Source organism: Budorcas taxicolor, chromosome 17, assembly GCF_023091745.1.
Source record: "Budorcas taxicolor isolate Tak-1 chromosome 17, Takin1.1, whole genome shotgun sequence".
Lineage (NCBI taxonomy): Eukaryota > Metazoa > Chordata > Mammalia > Artiodactyla > Bovidae > Budorcas > Budorcas taxicolor.
In genome coordinates, this window is record NC_068926.1 from 60,398,804 (window position 1) to 60,419,318 (window position 20,515).

Below are 20,515 nucleotides of genomic sequence, written 5' to 3' on the forward strand. Positions count from 1 at the left end.
TGACTCCTTTTTTATTTTTCATGTTGCTTATGACTGGGGAAAAAGGGAGGACTCTTAAAGGACTTATAAGTTTAAGGCCGGGAACTGATGAACATGAATTTTCAGGACCTGGCCTCTTCTGTGGGTCTTTCCTCTCCTGTGTTTTTGATTTTTTGCAAGAGGCGGGTTATTTCAGGCATTTTGGCTACTGCAGGGAATACTCCTGTTGCCAGTTTTCAGCAACAGGGCTCTGCTGGCCTCATGTAATTTGACGAAGAGAAAAAATTCTCAGAAGGGCAGTAGGTTTGTGTTTTGTTTTGTTTTGGGTTCGTACCCAATGGCTTCCAAAAATACCCAGGCCTTATCTTTATTGGCTCTTCCAGAAGTCCAGACAAATTTGACGGGCAGCTCGCTTATCGCGGGGGAGCCTGCGCAGCGGAGATGCGGGCCTCGCCTCCTCCCGCTGTGACGCGGGGCTTTCGCAAGAGGATGTGCGTGGTCATAAAGTAATAGTAATGCTAAGAATAACGGGACCTTCTGCAGCCTCCTTCAGCGGGGGAAGGAGGTGCTGGGAGCTGCAAACCGCGAGTGCCAGCCTAGTAACTGCCCCCTCCTGTCACCAGAACTGTGCTTCCAACCTTCCCTTTTTCTCTCTCTGCGCCCCCCTCTCATCTGTCTGTCGCTGGCCTTCCCATCCTCAGAGCAGGACCCCGAGCGGTCGCAGGGCCCAGGGATCACCATGGCCGACGCAGACGAGGGCTTTGGCCTGGCTCACACACCCCTGGAACCAGACGCCAAGGATCTGCCCTGTGACTCCAAACCCGAGAGCGCGCTAGGGGCCCCCAGCAAGTCCCCGTCGTCCCCGCAGGCGGCTTTCACCCAGCAGGTAAGAAGGGCCTCGGCGCCCTTTTCAGAAGCCAAACACCCTCTTTTCAGAGGCTGAGGCGGCGGAGGAAGGGGGGGGGCAATGCCCATAATTACCCTTTTATTTTTATCCCCATTCAATTCCACCCTTCTCTGTCATGCCTCCCCAAATGCCACCGTATTTCTACCCGCTGTATTGTGACGACTATCTTTATGGCCAGAGGATTTTTGAATCCGTGGAAATGGTTAGGGAAGTCAAAGATCCGGCTATCTTGGAGCCAGCGAACAAGGGTCCAGATTCTTCCTTTCCTGCTGCACGAGGTGTAAACTCGGTCTGAACGCCTCATTAAGGGCCGGGTCAGCGGCCGCTTCAGGCCGGCATGAGCGATGGCTTGACCCCTCTTCAGATCTGCCGTAGCCTTCGCCTCCGCCCGCCTCCTCCGCGTCGCCGCCCCAGCCCCGCGCGCCGCATCGTTTGTCTGGCGTCCGGGGCCTGGAGAACTGGCGCGGCCCGGGCCGGCGGCGGGGAGCGCGCAGGGCTGGGCAGGGAGGGCGCGGGGAGCCGCGGGCTCGCCTGGCTGAAAGCTGGGCCCCAGCTGAGCGTGAAGCCTCGCCTCTCGCTCTGCGCCCTTCACCCGGGCGCCCTGGGCGCTCAAGGCGTCCTCTGTAGACCTTGATGGTTTTTAAATGGGGTGTCAGAGGGCTGGAAGTGGTTGTCTTGACCTGGAGAGACACTTGCACGTAGCTGAAACCCGTCTTTGGGATTTCGATGGCGTTCCTCGCTTTTCCATCGCCTCTCTCCTCTGCCCTTCCCATCTCAGGAATATGCCCCTATATTTGTAGCGCGGCAGTGGGCACGCATTTTCAGAAACGTAAGAGGTTTTCTTCCAGGAAAAACCAAACCTACCTATTAGACGTTTCCAAGTTATTGCAAAATGAAGACATATATATGTGTATATATATGCATTAGTTTTGTAAAACTTGTAGTTGATGTCAGGAATGTTAAATCTCTGTGCCCATAATCAAAACAGCTTGAAGTGAATGAGGCCGGATGGGAGGAGAGCCTAGGAGGCATATTCATAGAGATACTTGAGATTTGATAATTAAGTTTTGTTTGGGACTGTGGCAACCTATTATATAAAAATTTAAAAATTTTAAATTTCACCTATGTCTATATATGCACCACCATGGGGAGATTAAACACACACATATACAGTGTTCGAACATCTGTGTGTTTTTGTGTGGACATCTGGGTACCTACACTGGAATATCCTGAGTGAGTTTTTTTCGAGATTGAGGCTTTTTCTTTTTCTTTTAGCTGCCTCTTGGCTAAAATGTGATTGGTTCTTTTTTTTTTTTTTCCCTTCAGCTCCATCCACCCCATGCACATTCTGGAATGCCCTGATGGTTGGGGTTTTTTTTCTCTAGGCTTATGTTGGTGGCATTAGAATGAGACGGATCTGCACCATGGGGTTAAGACCTTCCTGGACAGAGCACACACACACAAATTCCTGGGCAGGGGCTGCTCCAGAGCTCAGACAGTGCTGGGGGCAGTGGTTCAGCCTATGAGCCCACTGGCTTGAAGGGGAAGGAGGAGAAAACTCTTTAAGTTTTCAGGGTGTGTGGGGAGGGAAGGCTCATTGTCTCCAGGCCTTCTCTGTGTGACTTTTCTCTCCTCCTATAGGGGATGGAAGGGATCAAGGTGTTTCTCCATGAAAGAGAACTGTGGCTGAAATTCCACGAAGTGGGCACAGAAATGATCATAACCAAGGCTGGCAGGTGAGATGGTCTCCTATGTGGAGGAGGCGCAGGGAACTTGTGGTAGAGATGAAGAAAGGTGTGGGAGATCAGGAAAAGGAAAGAATAAACAAAGAGGAGAGACAGAGAGATGGAATATGAATATATTTTGTTTGACTCTATTGTGGTTAAAGAGGCATGGAGAATTCCTCTAGGGATCGCCGTCAGTGTAAGGGAAATAAGGTACCTAAAAGATTTGATTCTTGAAACTGGGCATTTCTTCCACCTCCTAAATAAGAAGACCCAGAGCTTGGGAGGCCATGCTCTCTGGATGGATCAGTAATGAGAGAGAGAGAGATGAGATGGGAGAGAGCCCACGGGAGAACATAAAGGTGCCCAGACACACACAGATGAGAGGGGGGCTTTGGGTTTCATGGGATCTCAAGCTTGATTCCTCGCCCAGACCCTCCTTCCCATTCTCCCTGACCTTGGAGCGGTTCCAGGGTCGCACCCGATCGCCAAACCTCAGAATCGTTGAGTGTGTTCGCTACCTCTTTCATTGTTTATAGAACAGAGGCGAAGCCTTTGAAACTGAACCGGGGCTCGGCCGGGCTCTATATACAGACACCGATAAACACGGCAGTTTCGTCAAGACACTTACCCCAGAGTTCCTCTTAAAAGCTCGCAGAGTTTTAGCTAGAAATGCGAGACTTCTGGGGGAGGGGGTAGGAGAGTCGTGTGCTCGGTGTTCCAGCGAGTGGGTGCGCGCGGGCGTGCGCCCCGGCTCGGGGAGTACCCCGCCACAGCCCTAGCAATGCTGCACTGGCCCACCTCGTCCTTAAGGGGCAGAAAGCCCCCGGCCTGCGCGGAGCACGCGTGTGAAGCCGAGGAGCCGGTAGGCCCAGGCCACCGAGTGTGTGAAAGGGGCGGATGGAGCCGCCTCTCCAAACGCCCACCGCTTCTCCAGCCCAAGCCCCCCGCAATAAACTGACAACAGTGACATTTATTATTATTTGAAATTAAACAACGTCTGCTCCCCTGCTCGGCCCCAGTGAACTAGGAGGCACGTTCTGTTTATACCAAAGAACTCAAGTCCTCTTCCCATTCCGCCGCCGAGGAAGGAAAGAGCGGCCGGGGCCTCCTTTCCCCCTCCCCAGCCAGAGCCGACGGGATTTAACTATAAAAGGCCTGCGAAGCCTTCTGCGCCTCCGCCTCCAGGCGCGCTCTCTCGGGCAGATAAACACCGCGAGGCGAGGCTCCAAGGCCCGAGAGAGGGCTCCCTCACCCATTCCCGCCATCCCTTGGCGAGCCAGGTTCCAGCCACTGGTTCTTGCATCCCGATCGGCCTTGGGAAGAAGGCTTTCGGGGTGGCCTCCATCGGAGGCGGGATGGAGACCCGGGAGTGCGCCTGGACGCGGAGAGGGAGCGGGCACGGCGCATTCGGGGCTGCAGAACCTCCTTCCAAGCACCCGATCTCGCGCAGAGATCAGCTTCTTCCAAAACCAAATTTCTTCGCGGAGGGGCAAAACGTTTAGACTCTGCACGTTAGAGTGCCAGCGCCTTGGAGAAGCGGTGAAGCATTTATGAATGAATTCCTGGCCGAGATTCGTGTCAGAGGTCACGCTCTGAGCCATACCCTGGGGGCAGAGGACTGGGGCCAGGACGCACCTTGTGTGGGCACCCACGCGCGGGCAGTCCCAGGGCGCACCCACTTGGGTGCTCACGTGACGTGCAGTTCTGCCCAGAAGGGCCAAAGCACCTGGCTGGGCGAAGCAGGCCACTTTTTTTCACCCTTAAATCTAATAAGCATTTTCCTGCCCCCGAATAAGAGAGTAGGTGTCTGGTTCTGAAAGGAGCATTTGGCAAGAATCGAAATGCGGGGTCCCTTTCTGGCCTAGTTTGAAACCGGTCTCTAGAAGCTCTCTCCTCCTGGTTTCTCCGGTAGATAGGTGTAGTCCCAGCCTGCTTGCTCAGCTCCGGATCTTTCTCTTCCCCATAACTTGGAGGGAAACCTGGGCTGGATCTTGGCAAGTGCGGAGCAGGGGCCACTGTGTCTCCTCCGTTTCTTAGAAGATACGTCGATTCTTTTCATTAAAATTTGTGGATACGATCTTCAGAATATTTGCATTAATTCCCTGTCTCTGTCTCTCCGCCTCCGCCCCTTCTAGGCGGATGTTTCCCAGTTACAAAGTGAAGGTGACCGGCCTGAATCCCAAAACGAAGTACATTCTTCTCATGGACATCGTTCCCGCGGACGACCACAGATACAAGTTCGCAGATAATAAATGGTAGGCAACACAGTAGCGGGGTGGGGAGGGTGGGGTGGACCGTGCAAACCCAACTTCCCTCTCCCCTCCGAACCAATAAACATTGTTTTGAGCTCTTACTGTGTGCTAGAGGTTTTTGCTGCCCACGGCTCTGCATCCTCCTGCCCTGAGAAAAAGAAAGAGCAGCCAATAGCTCCCATTTTATAGATGGGAAAACTGAGGCTCAGAGAAAGTAAAGTGCCGATGTCTGTTGCTGGACTGGAGGGTTTGTGGATCTTTACACAGGGTATTGTTCCCAAGCGTTGGAGCTATTTCTAGGGGGCATAAACCATTAACAGTTATTTTTTTTATGAGTTACCTGCTTTGAACATGCCTGTTTTATGAAATTGCAAACTCCATCCGGGGTATTTGAGTTAAACAGGCAGGAGAGGAGAGGTTCATTCTTTGGGTACTTTGCTCCCCCAGCTGCCAACAGTGCAGAGGCTTGAAGACGAAGCCCCTTTGGAAAGCCCGCAAAGATTTTTTTTTTCCCCGAGACTTTTGTGCACATCCAAGCTTGACAGAATGCGCCAGTTGTTCGTGGGCAGAGAGATGCTGCGAGATGGAGCCTTTGGTGCTGGGGAAGGAATTAGGTGGAAGGCGAAGGAGCCAGTCAGTTCGTCGAGTGTGGGGCCGGGGGGGGGGGGGGGGGTTGGGGGGGGGGACGCTCACTTGGATACCGGCTCTAGGCCTTCTGGGCATGTGGCATTGTAAGTGCCCGAGCAAGACCTGAGGGTCAGGCCATTTCCAGATCTATCTCATATTCAGCAGCCGTCGCCTGGCTCGTGAAGCAGCCGGCACCGCGGTGCGCTAAGTCTAGGCGGGTGGCGCCTCTCCTTGGTCTAGGTCTGTGACGGGCAAAGCGGAACCCGCCATGCCGGGCCGCCTCTACGTGCACCCGGACTCGCCGGCCACTGGGGCGCATTGGATGCGGCAGCTCGTCTCCTTCCAGAAACTCAAGCTCACCAACAACCACTTGGACCCATTTGGGCATGTGAGTACCTCCCGCGGCCCTTTCTTGTATCAGCAGGTCCACACCTCTCTTTCTCACCTTCCCTCTTTTCCAGAACTTTCTGTCTCTCCCTGGCTCCTTGTGCCCACCCATGCTTCTTTCTTTGCTCCATTTCAAGCTCCTTGGCCTCTTTCTCCCTCTACCTTTTTGACCTGGCCTTCTTTCTCTTCCCTTTCCTTGCCTCTTTTTCATCTCTCTTTCCTTTTCTCTTACTTCTCACACCTTCGCATTCTTCCTGGCTTTCTCCACTCCTCTCCTGCTCAGACATCTGCCCCTGGCAGTCCTTCCTGTTATCCATTATCCACACTCTGTTATCCACACTCTGGAGTGTGTCTTTCCCGGCTGGCTGGTGATTGAGTCCCTCGGTTCTCCTGGCCTGGGGCTCACCCTGCATCTCTGATGCCAGCATCCAGCCCACCTGCTTTTGCTGAGGGACGGGGGTTGCGGGGTGACTAAAGCTGTTCATTCCGGGCCTGGAATTCCTGTTCATTCAGCCCAATCTGTGATTAGGGACTGGTTGCATTTCTACAGAAAACATGGGCCCTGTAGCTCGGTGTGTACTCAGCACAGTTCACAAAGGCTGGACCATAGTGGGAGCCTTATACCTTACCTTTTGTTGTTGTTGTTCAGATGCTAAGTTGTGTTCAGCCCTTTGCGAGCCCACAGACTGTAGCCTGCCAGGCTCCTCTATCTATGGGATTTCTCAGGCAAGAATACTGGAGTGGATTGCCATTTTCTTCTCCAGGAGATATTCCCAGCCCAGGGATGGAACCAACATCTCCTGAATTGGCTGGTGGATTCTTTATCACTGAGCCACCAGGGAAGCAGATGCCTTACCTACCTCCTTCCAAATCCTCTTATCATCAGGATGTTCTAGATGAAAGGGAGACCCTAGGCTCTCTGCTTCCTCTTTTACAGATTGGGAGACCATCCCCCACCCACCCACCCAGAGGCAAACTCTGGTACCCACGCCCCTTTGAGCTTGACACTCTCGGGTTTATCTGTTTGTTCCAGTTTCCAGCTTTCCCCTCCCACCATGCCCAGAGTGGGCAAGCCCAGATCAGGCTCTTACACCTGGAATCTGGATTGACCCTAAGAGACAGGGGCCAGGGGAACCCTCTGAAACTGCAAGATATTGCAGGTATAGTCTCCTGCCTTCCAAGAGAATATGTAGCTCCTAGCAGATTCTCTATAGGATATCATTTTCTCTTCCCCCAAAGAAAAACCAACAGCACATGGATTAGGGGGGAAACGTCCCTAAATCTCTTCGTTGGACATGATTACCAGGACAGAACACAGTCTCTGAATTCAGAGTTCAGAAACTTTAGTTTGCTGATTCCACCAAACAAGTGGGCTAGTCCATCTCAGGGCATTTGACCCTCAGAGCAGCTTGGAGAGGAGGATGGAAATACAGCATTTATAACTGGGACCTTATGGGAGGGGAGATGGCCTGCCTGAGGACACACACCTTGTATTTGGGAAGGAGGATGTGAGGCTAGGTCTATCTAATTCCAGAAGCGATCCAGGTCCTGCCACTCTGTCTGTTTAAAGAGAAGATCAACAAACACATGATCCCCAGTTTGGGGACATGAGGGGCCCAGGTGCAGATGCATTTGGTCAGGAGGGAGGAGGGTTTGTGATGGTTCAAATGAAAAATCAGGCTCCTGAGGCCATAGGGCTGATGCCCTGAGCCCACAGGGTCCAGTGGTGGAAGGGGACCACAGGTTCTTCACTGATGCCTTCAGTTCCGCTCTACACGTGGTTGGTGTGAGGCTGGACTGGCCACTAGGGCAGAACAGAGAGAAGGAAGAAGGTTCATTCCCTTTCTATGCTGTAGGAAGGGATCGCAAAGGGGCAGAGCGGGTATTTTCTGGGCAAAATACTGGGGCTTCCTTTGCGTTTAAACCGGGTATTTTGCCGGCAGGGTCCAGCTACTTGTGCATCCAAGCCAGGTGTACTCTCCAGCTTGCGTGGGTGTTGGCGCCTGGGCTGTTAGGTTTAGGAACGTATGCTGAAGCGAAGCTTTAGGTTAAGCGACAGAGAGAGAGGGGACCATTTTGTGAAGGACCTGCCTGCATCTTCCCGGGACCGCATCCTTCTGGAGGCTAGGAGCCCTTGGTGGGAGTCTCCGTGAATCCTTGATCTCCTTAGCTTTCCCTCTGCGGACCTGGGTGTGCCTTTGGGGTCGCGCTGGGGTAGACCCCTAGGGAAGGCGCGCGCACAGCCCCGCGCCCGAGCCCGGGGCGCCCGTGCGAGTTGCAGGGCTTTCCGAGCCCGCGGAGGAGCGGCTCGGGACTCCCCAGCTGTCACGCATTCCCATCCTAAACTCCGGACTCGGAATCCAAAGCCACCCTAATGAAATTAAGGGCCATTAGATCGCCCTCGCGCTGATGTCTCCACACTGTCCCCGGCCGTCAAAGCAATTTGGCTAAGCCGGGACGATGGCCGCGCCGGCCGGGGGCTGCGGCGGCCCGCGGGGCCCCGCTGCGTCTCTCTGTCGCCACGCCGCCCGGGCCGGCGTCGCTATCGGCCGGGGAGGCGGCCGGGCCGCGGCGGCCGGAGATTAGAGCCGCGCGGCCCGGGGGTCGGGGAGCCGCGGGGTCCCGAGCTTTTTGCGCCCCTCCCCCGACCGGGTCGGGCCGCGCTCCCCTCCCCCTCCTCTAGGCCGGTCTCAAGGGTTGGCCCAAGCCCCCTGCCCCAGGGTCATCCATGCAAATAATCAAAGACACTGAGACTCCCTCTGCCGCTCAGTGTCGCGATCCTGGGGAAAAAACAGGCCAGATTTTTCAGCTCAGGAAGCGCGGCGGTTAGCACATTCGGTGGGTATAGCTCTAGAACGTTTTGACAACCATTAGCATTACCAGCCTCCCGGCAGCTGCAAACTGCAAGGCGTCAACCAGACAACACATTCCGTTTTATTAGTGAGGATGCTCGTCTTCTCTGGTTGGTCCTGCTCCACAGAGAGAGTGTGGTGCCTGCAGACCCCTCTTGGTCTTTACTGTGGTGGTTGTAATCGTAGTACAGCGACAACAGGGAGACCCCACTGGTCCCTGAGACCCCCTCCCCAAACATGGAAAAGGTGGAAACGAAGGAGAAAAATATTGCCCACGAAGTAGGATGCCCCGGTTCTGTTTGGGGCCAAGTCTGGAGATAATTCCAGTGGCGGATCCTGAAATGTTGTAAAACTGGAGAAACCCAGGCCCCTGTTCGGTGTTAGGCAGGGCTCTTTCTCCCCCCATCTCACACCCTCCCCCACCACTTTCCTCTCTCCTTCATTGACTCCCCTTTGCACATTATCCAAACAAAGGACCAAGCCTGTGATTTTTCCTCCAGTTCTGGAAATGCTTGCTCTCTTCTCCTGCAACTCTTTGAACTTTTTTTGGGGGTGGGGTGGGGTGGAGAAGGGGTTGTTATTTGTATGTATGTTTATTTGTTTGTTTCTGCTCTCCTTTCATTCCAAAATTACTGCCCAGACTTCCTTGGGGGCACTAATTCCCCAAACTTGCTTCACTCGCATGGAGGGGGCGGGAAGTGCCCTATGCAGAGAGTTAATTTATTAAGCAAACTTTATTAAGAATTCTGATTTACTACCCCGTGTGCTTTCGGTAGATTCCTGGAATATTACTGTGGCTTTTTCAGATGGAAATTGTCATTTTTTGAAATGTTTCTTTTTAATGAAATCACTGGCTTCTTTTCAAAAACAGGAGTGAAAAAAATCAGAACTTTTTTTGAGAGTCTATATAAGGAACGTAACTTTGGAGTGGAGATTGGGGTTTTATGGAAACAAAGGGGGTTTGATTTTTCTTACCATCTCATTTTCTTTATTATTTTTAGATTATTCTAAATTCCATGCACAAATACCAGCCAAGATTACACATCGTGAAAGCGGACGAAAATAATGGATTTGGCTCAAAAAACACCGCGTTCTGTACCCACGTCTTTCCTGAGACAGCGTTTATTGCGGTGACTTCCTACCAGAATCACAAGGTAAGCCCAGGACCCAGGAACCAGCAGGCCTGGGCTCACCTGCTTGTTTGCATGAATCTGCAGGGGGCTTCTGCTAAAACCTTAAGCCTTCTGGGCACCTTTATTCCACCCTACAGTGGGCACCAACTTCTGTCCAGGGGGCTGAGGCAGGAACAGAGCTGCAGCCTAAGGATTGCAGCTGTTTGTACCGTATTCACAGGCTTGGCATGAAAGCCATACTCCCACACACTAGATGGAAATTGTCAAACCATAGCTGACCACCTGGTTTCAATACTTATCCTCAAATGCAACAAGAAGTCATCCGCCTGCAGTGGTGGAAAGATCAGTGAAAAGAAAGGTCCCCTCATTGACAGGCTCGGTGCCCTTGGGTGGGGAACCTGGTGCCACCCTGCCTGGGGCCATCTTTTCTGTTGGGGGGGGTCGGTGTCCTTTCCTCCTCTACTCTTGCCTTTTGGATGCATTTCAGCTCCCATCAGGGGAGGTGGCTGAGTTGCTGGAAACCTTGAGCTTGGACCTTCCCAGATGCTTTCTTACTTGTTTCGTTAATGACTGACCCCAAAGTACATACTCAAGCAAGACTGGCATTGCTAAAACAAAAGCAAAAACTGATCAACTTGTGTGACTAGCTGCCTGAATCGAAGCTCTGGGGACTTAAATAAGATCCTGCCAAGACACAGCCTGGTGAGGGGAGACGCGCACAAGGCCAGCTCATTGTTTTTGGTGGCTGCAGTGTTGTGTAGGGGTGGGATGTCGCAGATGGGTTGTGTCACCGTCAGACCCCAACGCTGTTTGAAATTCAGGCCCCAGTTTCGTCCTTCAAAGCTTGACAGTGATACTAGAATAAGATGCCTCCCTAACTGCAGGTCAGGGGGTAGATATTTTCTTGCTCGGGAGAAAGGGCTCATCTTGACTTGTTCATGTCTGTTCTTTAGAAACCCAAGTGCCCATGGATTCATTTTATTGGCGTGGATATTACTGGCGTGGGGAGGGCAGGACTGAATGATTCCTAAACCTCGATATGGAAAGATCTGGAAGCGGGAAAGGCAAGATATAGGGGCTGGGGAGGCATCGCTGCTCCCCTCCGGGGTGGTAGACTCTTAGGAATATTGTGAAGTGATTTGGGGTTAGGGGTTGTGGGAGGGGAAAGTGGTGGTGGGGTCCACATGAGATCAGTGAGGGCGGGTCCTGTGGATGACTTACGGAGGTGGACAGGGAGCTAGGGTGCCCTCCCCCTCTACAGCTCCCATCCCTCCTCTGTCTGCAAGAGAAAAGTGGGGTTGGGGGAGGCTGCAGAGTCTGTGGGGCCAGGCTGGAGAGGCCAGGTTAGAGTGAGAGATGGGCTTAGCACCCTAAAGCCTCCAGTCACCCCTTGAAGGTCATTTCATGCAGGCTGTGTGTCGGCTAATCCCCACCCCCAACGAAGCCAGGGCAGTTACGAAATGCTGTGGGTAATCTCCAAATTCAGATTGTCAGTGACCAAGCCAAGCTGTGATGGATGGTCCCTTGCAGGCCACATGGCCTGTTTGGGATCCCAAGCCTTGGGCAAGCTTCCTTTCAGCAGAAAACACACTCCCTCTTACCCCCTAAATGTGATTACTTTTTAAAGGAAAAGAAGGACTTTTTATGTTATTATTTTTTAAAAATTTCTACCCACTTTAACCAATAACAGAAAAAAAAATGGTAGGGTCAAGTGCCCTGAAAGGTGCTATGCTGTTTCAGGCTAATTTGAGTCTGGCTGCTGGAAACCTGTTTCCTCTATGGCTGCTGTAAACCTATGTTTAACTTTGTGGTGACGGCTACAGGGGGAAGAAATGGAAAAAATAGCAACCAGAACGCTCAGTTCCCCATATGTGTGTGTGTGTGTGTGTGTGTGTGTGTGCGTGTGTGTGTGTGTATGTGTGTGTGCTTAGAGCTTCCTAGTCTTGACACAGGGTCCAAAAATATGTAGAATCTTTTTTTTTTCCTGCCAGGAAAACCCAAGCTCATCCAGAGAGAGGGGACAGGAAGTGATAGGCATATGAAAGAAACACATGAGTGTTCAGATCCTTTGGGGGAAATTCCCAAGCTTTATATATTAATAGTAAAGATCTAAGGGGTTCCTCAGGAGTGGGTAGATTTGGGGGACCACACAGTCTTTCTGTTTATAGCTTTGTTGAGGCATAACTGTCATATGGTAAACCACACTATTTGAAGTATTCAGTTAGCTGTTTGACATATGTGTATGTCCATGAAACTATCACTGTAGTTACTTGTGAACACACTCAACACCCCTTAGATTTTATTTTTTTTAAAGGTCTTCTTCAATGCATATATTTGCTCATCTATGTGTGTGGAGTGCCTGTCCAATGGGGTGTGTATGTGTAAGTTTTGAACACAGTCTAGGAGATTGTGTATCTAAATGCTCATGGGTCCCAAAACATGAGTTCCCGTAGATGCATTTGAATATATATGTTGTGTTTTTTTTTTTTTTGCTTGTTTTTTCCTTCCAGTTTTATTGGGATATAATTGACACAACGTACTGTATGAGTTTCAGGTATACAGCATCACACTTTGACTAATGTCATGAAATAAGGACCGTGATCAGCTGAGTGATGAATATAGGTGTATTTGAGGATCACACAGGAATTACTGATTTTCTTCATTGGTTGAGCCAAGAAGCCAGGCTGAGCTGTACATACAGGGTTTTGTTTTGTTTTGTTTTTAAACCAGCCTGGCATCCATAAGAAGGATTTCAAGCACTCAAGGAGATGACTTTCAAAACACTTTCTCCTGCATGAGGTTTTCCCCACTTTTTAGTTATCAAGTACCAAAAACACCTATTTTCTTTGTCAGGAGGAAGTCTAAAGCAGTGTATTTTTCCAGTTGCATTCAGGCCCCTGCAGACATTCCCCACGTGGATATATGATGTGTGACTTAAATAAGCGGGGCAGTTGGGTTGACTGTGATTTGTGGGCTCTGTTTTGTTACTTTATTGTCCCACCTGGATAGGATGTTGAGACTCTTGGCTTTGTGGGTAAAAGCCACCTGGGCTGTTCCTCATCCTTGTGTAAGTGTTAGTGTCACAATCTGGCGGTAGATGCCTGGGTTCAAATCTATCTGACTTGGGCAAATTATTTAACTCAGTTGTCCCCATCTGTAAAATGGGACTAAGAAGAGAAAATATATATATATACATATATATATATATATATATATATTTGGTTATTATTGTGGTGGGGATTAAAATAAGCTAATCCATGGAACATGTAATCATGCAGAGCCTGGGTACAGAGTCAGCACAGGTTGTTAATAATGAGTCATGATCGACTTCATAACTGATCAGTTAACAGTAACAGGGCAACTCCATCCAAAACGCAGGTTCTGGAAAACTCTTTGCCTGTCCTATTTTAGAATCTGAAAAGCTGAGATTTTTAAATAAGCTCTTATTACTGTGGTTGAACCACAACTACAACTACTTTGTGGTCTAATTGGTTCATTCCCTGATTGTTCTGTCAGTCCAAGGACAGTTTGCCTGGCATTAGGCTTTGGAAAGAAAAGCAGTCTATCTGATTGAATTGCCAGGACAATTTGGAAAAATTTGGTTGTTCAATGGCGAAGTTCTGTCCGACTCTTTGCTACCCCATGGACCGCAGTACTCCAGGCTCCTCTGTCCTTCACTAGCCCCTGGAGTTTACTCAAATTCATGTCCATCGAGTTGGTTGGAAAAATGCGAGCCACCAAGTTTTGGCCCAAAGGGCTTAGTGCCTCCAGACTGATCTTTGCATGCAGGTACCAGGTGGAGGCAGGTATGTGGCAGGCTTCATTTCTTACACTGCCATCACACACCTGTATACCATGGGGTTCCTAATGACACGACATATTTCCTGAGCCCAGCTGTGATCCCAAGCTGGATTTGGGGGTTATTTCCCCAGATGGTTGACAGCTTGAAAAAGATATTTAAACACTCGAATCTTCCCCAGCGACGCTCACTCTGTGAAACAGGTTTTTGTAAGGTTTGTGCCGCAGTTGTCAGCAGCTCCCAGGGCAATCCCTAGAAATATTTAGGTGTTAAAAAAAAGGTCACATGGGCATTTCATTTCCCTGCTTAGGCAACAATGGCTTTGTATGCAAGTGTGTCTCTCCCTTCAATATTAACTTACTTTGCCATTAAAAGGCATGTTCCTCCTGTTTAAATCATTGTGTATGGAGCCTGTATTTATGAGGTATGAGCTTTCTGGTCGGGACCAGGAAATGAACCCCTAATAGAGAGACATAATTAAGATTTTTGGCCCTCTCGAGGGTTTTTTTTTTTATTTTTTTTTCCCCAAAAGCGAGAATTCACAACAATTATTCTCATTAATTTTTACAACCTCTGTCTCAGTGGTTGGACCTGGCGTTTATATTTGTTTTTCTCCCGATCGGGCCCCTCTCCGGATATCCGGTTTTATGCTGATTTTGGAGGGAGTACATTTGTATGACGCATGGAAGTCAATTTCAGTGGAGCCTTTGGGTAGAACTCAGACATCCAGGTGTATGGGTTTGTGTGCCCGTGAGTGACTGGCTCCATGTTAGGAAGGGAATTTCATAGACAGGGTTATGGTAAATGAGGGGACTAGTAGGAAATAAGATAGACATTTTCACTGGCCCCTAAGCTTACATGTTAAGATTTCTCAGGGGTAATTCTTACAACCATAGCCATCTATCCTCAAATCTACAGAGCAGCGTAGATAGGTAAGATCCGCACATCTCAGTGTATGTCTCACCAGTTGTGTGCATCCTCTGACAGCATATATTTGGGAGGTATGGTATAAGAACAAGAATTAGGCAGTAGTTATTCTGTTTGAGGTGCAAGGGATTTCATAGACAGGGTTATGGTAAATGAGAGGACTAGTATGAAATAAGATAGGCATTTTCACCTGCACCTAAGCTTCCTTCGAGCAGTTTTTTTGAGCAAAAGATTTTTGCTGATAAGATACCAAAACCCACCCTTTTCTTTTTTTGCTCTGGGTAATTTTTTGTGTGTTTCTGAGCTCTTGGTGGAAGAGCGATGTCATGGAATAGGCATTAATTCAGCCCAGGTGCCCCACCCCTATTGTCTCATTGTCTCAGTATTTTCAGGGGCTGGCTTCTGTCTCTTGATGTGTGGGTGAAGGGCATAGAAATCGGGATAAGGATTCCCTTCACCCTTTTTAAAAATGATCTAATTTTTGCTCAACATTTTGAGAATCTCTCCCTCCCACCCCTCACCATTAAAAGTGCTTTATGGTTTTATGCTTGCATTTTGCTGCCATAAAACTGGTGTGAGAAAGAAAGCCCTGCTAGGTGATGGGGCTGAGTTAAGGAGTGCACATGTTCAAAATTGTTATCCAAAGAGATTTTGTATTTAAAAAAAAATTTATTTAATTGGGGTAAAGTTGATTTATAGTGGTGTGCCAGTCTCTTCTGTTTTCCAGAGAGGTTTTACAGATGTTTCTATATACTCTGAAGAGTTGATTCGAAGTCAGAAAGTTACAGGAATGGCTCACCATGTTAAAAAAAAAAAGGAAGGAGAAGGGAATTCGTATATGTAGACATGCCCACTCGTAGTTTAAGAGTTTTAAAGTTGATTTAAATTTTTTGAAACAGTTTCAGGTTCATAGTAAAGTTGAGTGGGAAGCAGAGCCTTGTATAACCTCTGTCCGCTTCCCCCCACCATGTACAACCACCCCCACCCTCAGAGTGGGACATGTGATGCCACTGATGAACCTGCATCGACGCATCATCACCCAGAGTCTGTAGTTTGCCTTAGAGTTCACTCTTGGTGTTGTAGATTGGGGTTTTTTTGTTTGTCTGTTTTTTTTCGGTTGTGCCATGCAACTCATGGGATCTTTCTTCCCTGACCAGGGATCACACCTGTGTCCCCTGCAGTGGAAGCTCCAAGTCCTAACCACTGGACCACCAGGGAATTCTCTAGATTCTGTGGGTTTAGACAAATGTGTAATGACACATCTTCACCGTGATGTATCCCACAGAAATCATTTCATTGCCCTGAAAATCCTCTATGCTTCTCTTGTTCATTTTCCCCTTCCTCCTAACCCCTGGCAACTGCTACTCTTTTTGCTGTTTCCCTAGTTTTGCCTTTTCCAAAATGTCATACGGTTGGAATCACATAACATTTAACAAATGTTAAGCTTATATATATTTTTATTGTGAGCACACGGACTCACAGAAGGAAATGCCATAAGACCATGTCTAGCAGAAAGTGGAACGTTCTTGCCCCCAAATGGACAAATCTGTTCATTCATTGATTATGCCTAGTTTCTCAAAGCAACTCCTTGGTTTCTCGAAGTCTGTAAAGATGCTACTGGGGGGTAGAAAAGATGGCTCTGTGCGGATCTGAAGATGATGGAACCATAGGAAAGAAATCTGTTCTTGTTCTATCTTTCTATTCATCTACTAGAGAAAGGGAGACTTACTTCAGTACCGGTTTATGTTAAATACTTCTGTAAAAGTGTCGGATTTTCCCTTGCAACAAAGGGCATGCTGGCCTTCCGTTTGGAACTTTGTAGGGGCAGCCCATTCCAGTACTCTTGCCTGGAGAATCCCAGGGACGGGGGAGCCTGGTGGGCTGCCGTCTATGGGGTTGCACAGAGTCGGACACGACTGAAGTGACTTAGCAGCAGCAGCAGCAAGGGTACCAGTAGAGAAAATTTGACACACTTGCTGTCTTTTTATTGACTTGCAAATGTTTCCACTTTGACATGTAGAAAAGTGATATAGTATATTTATAAAATAGATTTAAGTAAAAAGTGGTTTGATTTGGGGCATGTACACTGTGGTCTATTTAAAATGGATAACCAACAGGGACCTACTGTATAGCACGGGGAACTCTGCTCAATGTTACATGGCAGCCTGGATGGAAGGGGAGCTTGGGGGAGAACGGATACATGTGTGTTGTATGGCTGAGTGCCTTCTCTGGTCACCTGAAACTATCACAACACTGTTAATTGGCGATACTCAGCACAAGATAAAGTTTTAAAAGAAGAGAATCATTAAGAAGCCAGTAGAGGAAAAAGAATGAAATAATACAAGTACATACAATCAATCCAAGTAAGACCAAAAATAGGAAAGAATAAATAAAAAAACAGTAAAAACAGAACATAATTATGACTACCTTAAATTTTAATCAGTAATTATGATTCAGTAGTTAAATTGAAAATAAAATACTGGGCTTCTCTGGTGGCTCAGTGGTAAAGAATTGTCCGCTTGTCAATGCAAGAGACGTGGGTTTGATCCCTGGAGAAGGAAATGACGACCCCCAGTATTCTTGCCTGGGAAAATCCCATGGACAGAGGAGCCTGGTGGGCTTCAGTCCTTGGGGTTGCAAAAGAGTCGGGCACGACTTAGTGACTAAACAACAACAAACAAAATACTCAGAAGTAAAAAAAGTGGTTTGATTCAATAAAAATATCAAGCAGATTAGTAGACCAAGGCTATATAGGTACGATAATGATGATGAAGTGCTTTTTGAATGACCTCTGATGAACACTGCCTTGGTGTCTGTAAAGTGATCTGATATATAAAAATTCAATTCACACACAGTTTTTGGGACATACTTCTGGCAAATTTCATGGGGATGTACTCTTTTACCTAGCTCTGCTACTGCACATTCACACTAACAGAATATGTTGATGATTTCAAGAATGTGTGTTGATGGACCTTGAACCAAAAGATCCCATTCTATCACTGAGTTTTATACATTGCAACAAGAATTTCCCAGAAGAGGATTCGTTCTTCCTTATATAATTAAAGAGGTTTGGAGCTGTTAGGTAGCTCTTGTATATATTATAATTCTACATGTTGGTCTTTATTTAATTAGACACCCTCCTTTTCACTGGAACTAGCAAACTCTGTGAAAACTATGAAATGAATGTGAAATGAGGCATAGCAGGCTTTCGAGAGCAATAATCAAGTCCTTCCCAATGGAGACTGCCACGTTACAGGAAATTGACATCGTGTCAACATGGTACAATTTTCCAAGGGGGTGGACCAAGTGTTGAGGCCTGCATTGTGTTTGAAACACAGAATGCTATGATTGAGACAAAAATGCCAATCCGGCTGGAATGATGCAGCGTATGACTCCAGTTAATGGGCAAACTGAAACCAGGTTTTTTCCCACCCCCCGCTTTTAAAGACAATCTGATCTAGGACATTTTTCAGAGCCTCCTTTTGAGTGCAGTGGTGGGTCTCGTTGATGTGACGGGCTTAATTTGCTTCTTTGGGTTGCCAGAGACTGTGTTTCCATGACACTTATCATTAGCCGGGTCCCCAGGTGGTTTCAGAGCAACCAAGTGAACACCGAAGTCTCTCTCTCTGCTTCCTACAGATCACCCAATTAAAGATTGAGAATAATCCCTTCGCCAAAGGATTCCGGGGCAGCGATGACATGGAGCTACACAGGATGTCGAGAATGCAAAGGTAAGTGGGATCCTCGGCTCCCCGCTCTCTTCATCCCTTGCCCTTCAATAGCCCAGGTGAGCCAGCGGCCCCGGAAGACCAGGCACAGAGAAATGGGGCCCTGTTGCCATCGAGAGAAACGAGAAAGAGCCTCTGGCACACTGGACATTTTCTAATACCCTTTATATGCACAAGTGCTTGCTAAGTCACTTCACTGTTGCCCACCGGGCTTCTCTGTCTATGGGATTCTCCAGGCAAGAATGCTGGCGTGGGTTGCCGTTGCCCACCTCCAAGGGATCTTCCTGACCCAGGGGTTGAACCTGTGTCTCCTGCAGCTTCTGTGTTGCAGGCGGGATTTTTACAGCGTAAACCAAACCCTCTGTGTGGTCTCCTCTATCAGACGCTGCGGAGCGTGTAGATTTGGGGAAGACTGTGTATGAGGGAACTTGACCGTCTCCATCTGCCCAGGGAGCAAAAGCTACAATTTTCTCCTCTTTCTCTGCTGTCTTCCTCTCCAGTAAGGTCCTCTCTCTCTTTCTTCCCATAAGTCACTGCCGATGAATGATTTTCTTTTGGCAACAGCTCTTGGTAAATGAAAGGGGAGTTAATGGCTTGATTTCCGTGGGGTGATATACAAACTTGACACCACGTGGCCTCCCAGGCATGGGGCAAGGGTGGTGGATTAGAAGCTGGTGATAAAAATTGTTCGGTCTTTTTACATATCCTGTGGTCTTGGTCGCTGATATGATGAATAGAAGGGGGCTGTGGCAAATGGACATAGTGGGAATTTGGTCTGATTTGAAAGGATTGTACAAGCATTGCCAATTTTGTCAAATATTCTCTTGGTAGAGTTCCAAAATAACTTACCATATGGCAAGAGAATTCGAAATACATCTTGATTCCTTTTGACCAAGAAATGTTGTTTTTTTTTCTTCCCATTTTGGTGAGTTTAGCATTTCAAAATAAAATGAGGTCATTTAGAAAGCTTATCCTTTTCCTTTCTGGAAAACCCAAAAAGGGAGAGTTGGGCAGATGGACACATGTACTTACTCAAAGGAGGACAAGAGACCCAAGAAGAAGAGGGAGAGAAAGGTCCCACAGCTTTGTGGTTTAAACATTGGGTTTGGAAATAACATGCTGTAGAAATCTTTTTCAGATAGCGGGCTTAGCAGATCTAATTTTGCGTGCTTTTAAAAAATAAATATGTCATTATCTTCCGGTGGAACAGGTACACCAGACTCATATGGATTCCTGCATTCATAACTGGTTTCCTTCGTGATGGTGGACTTGTAAGATGCTTTATGTGGTGAAAATAATGAAGTCCTTAAATTATTATTTAGAAACATTTTTGGCTTTATGTGTCTTCACTTGGAAGTTGGAGTTGAATTTAGCCTGTGGTCGGTGGAAAAGTTGATAACAAACATCACTTGAAGGTGAAAGAGGCCAAACTATTTTCAGCTGTAGGCTCAGGGAGCCGTGTGTTTGTTTATATGGTGTCTAAACCCCATCCTGTCCCGATGGTCATCTTGTCGTCATGGCAGCTTAGCCACTGATGGGCAGTCTCATCTTGGTCATCCTGCAGGTAGGGGTCCAGGCTGTGCAGCTGGGGACTGAAGGGCTTTTTCCATCCCTTACTTCTTTCCTCCTTTCCACCAGGTCCAGGGCAGGTGGGATTATGGGTTTAAGGTATTGCAAGTAGCCCCCTCAATTTTACCCAGTCACCTGGTCTCGGAGACGCTACCTTCTTATCATGTCTCACAATTCACCTCCTTTCTCCATCTAGGCTGCCTTTCCACCAGCAGCCTCACCTGCCACAGCCTCCTAACCTCTTTAGGCCTGACATCAGCTCTGTTCCCCTCCCAGACATGTTCCAGGCAGCTGCCAAAGACATCTTGTCCCTGTGCTTAGTCGCTCAGTCGTGTCCAACTCTTTGTGACCCCATGGACTCTAGCCTGATAGTCTCCTCTGTCCATGGAATTTTCCAGGCAAGAACACTGAAGTGGGTTGCCATTTCCTTCTCCAAGGGATCCTCCCGACCTAGGAATGGAACCGGGGTCTCCTGCATTGCAGGCGGATTCTTTACCAGCCGAGCTACCCAGGGAAGCCCAAAGACATCTTTGTACAGCACAAATAAGACATTTTTCTTCACAGCCTCAAACACTCCTATTGCCCTCTGTGTCAGGTCCAGACACCTTGGTGTGTTTGACCACGCCCT

At 48.5% G+C, this 20,515-nt stretch overlaps 1 protein-coding gene across 1 annotated transcript in view; it reads left to right on the forward strand.

Moving 5' to 3' along the window:
- The window catches only part of TBX5 (T-box transcription factor 5), an 89,069-nt gene that overhangs the window by 40,921 nt on the left and 27,633 nt on the right, over positions 1-20,515 (forward strand). The window contains exons 2-7 of the mRNA XM_052654918.1: positions 681-865; positions 2,528-2,622; positions 4,749-4,868; positions 5,733-5,880; positions 9,733-9,885; positions 18,230-18,321. Of these exons, the coding sequence (XP_052510878.1) occupies positions 681-865; positions 2,528-2,622; positions 4,749-4,868; positions 5,733-5,880; positions 9,733-9,885; positions 18,230-18,321 (793 nt within the window). The remainder of the gene's footprint in view (positions 1-680; positions 866-2,527; positions 2,623-4,748; positions 4,869-5,732; positions 5,881-9,732; positions 9,886-18,229; positions 18,322-20,515) is intronic.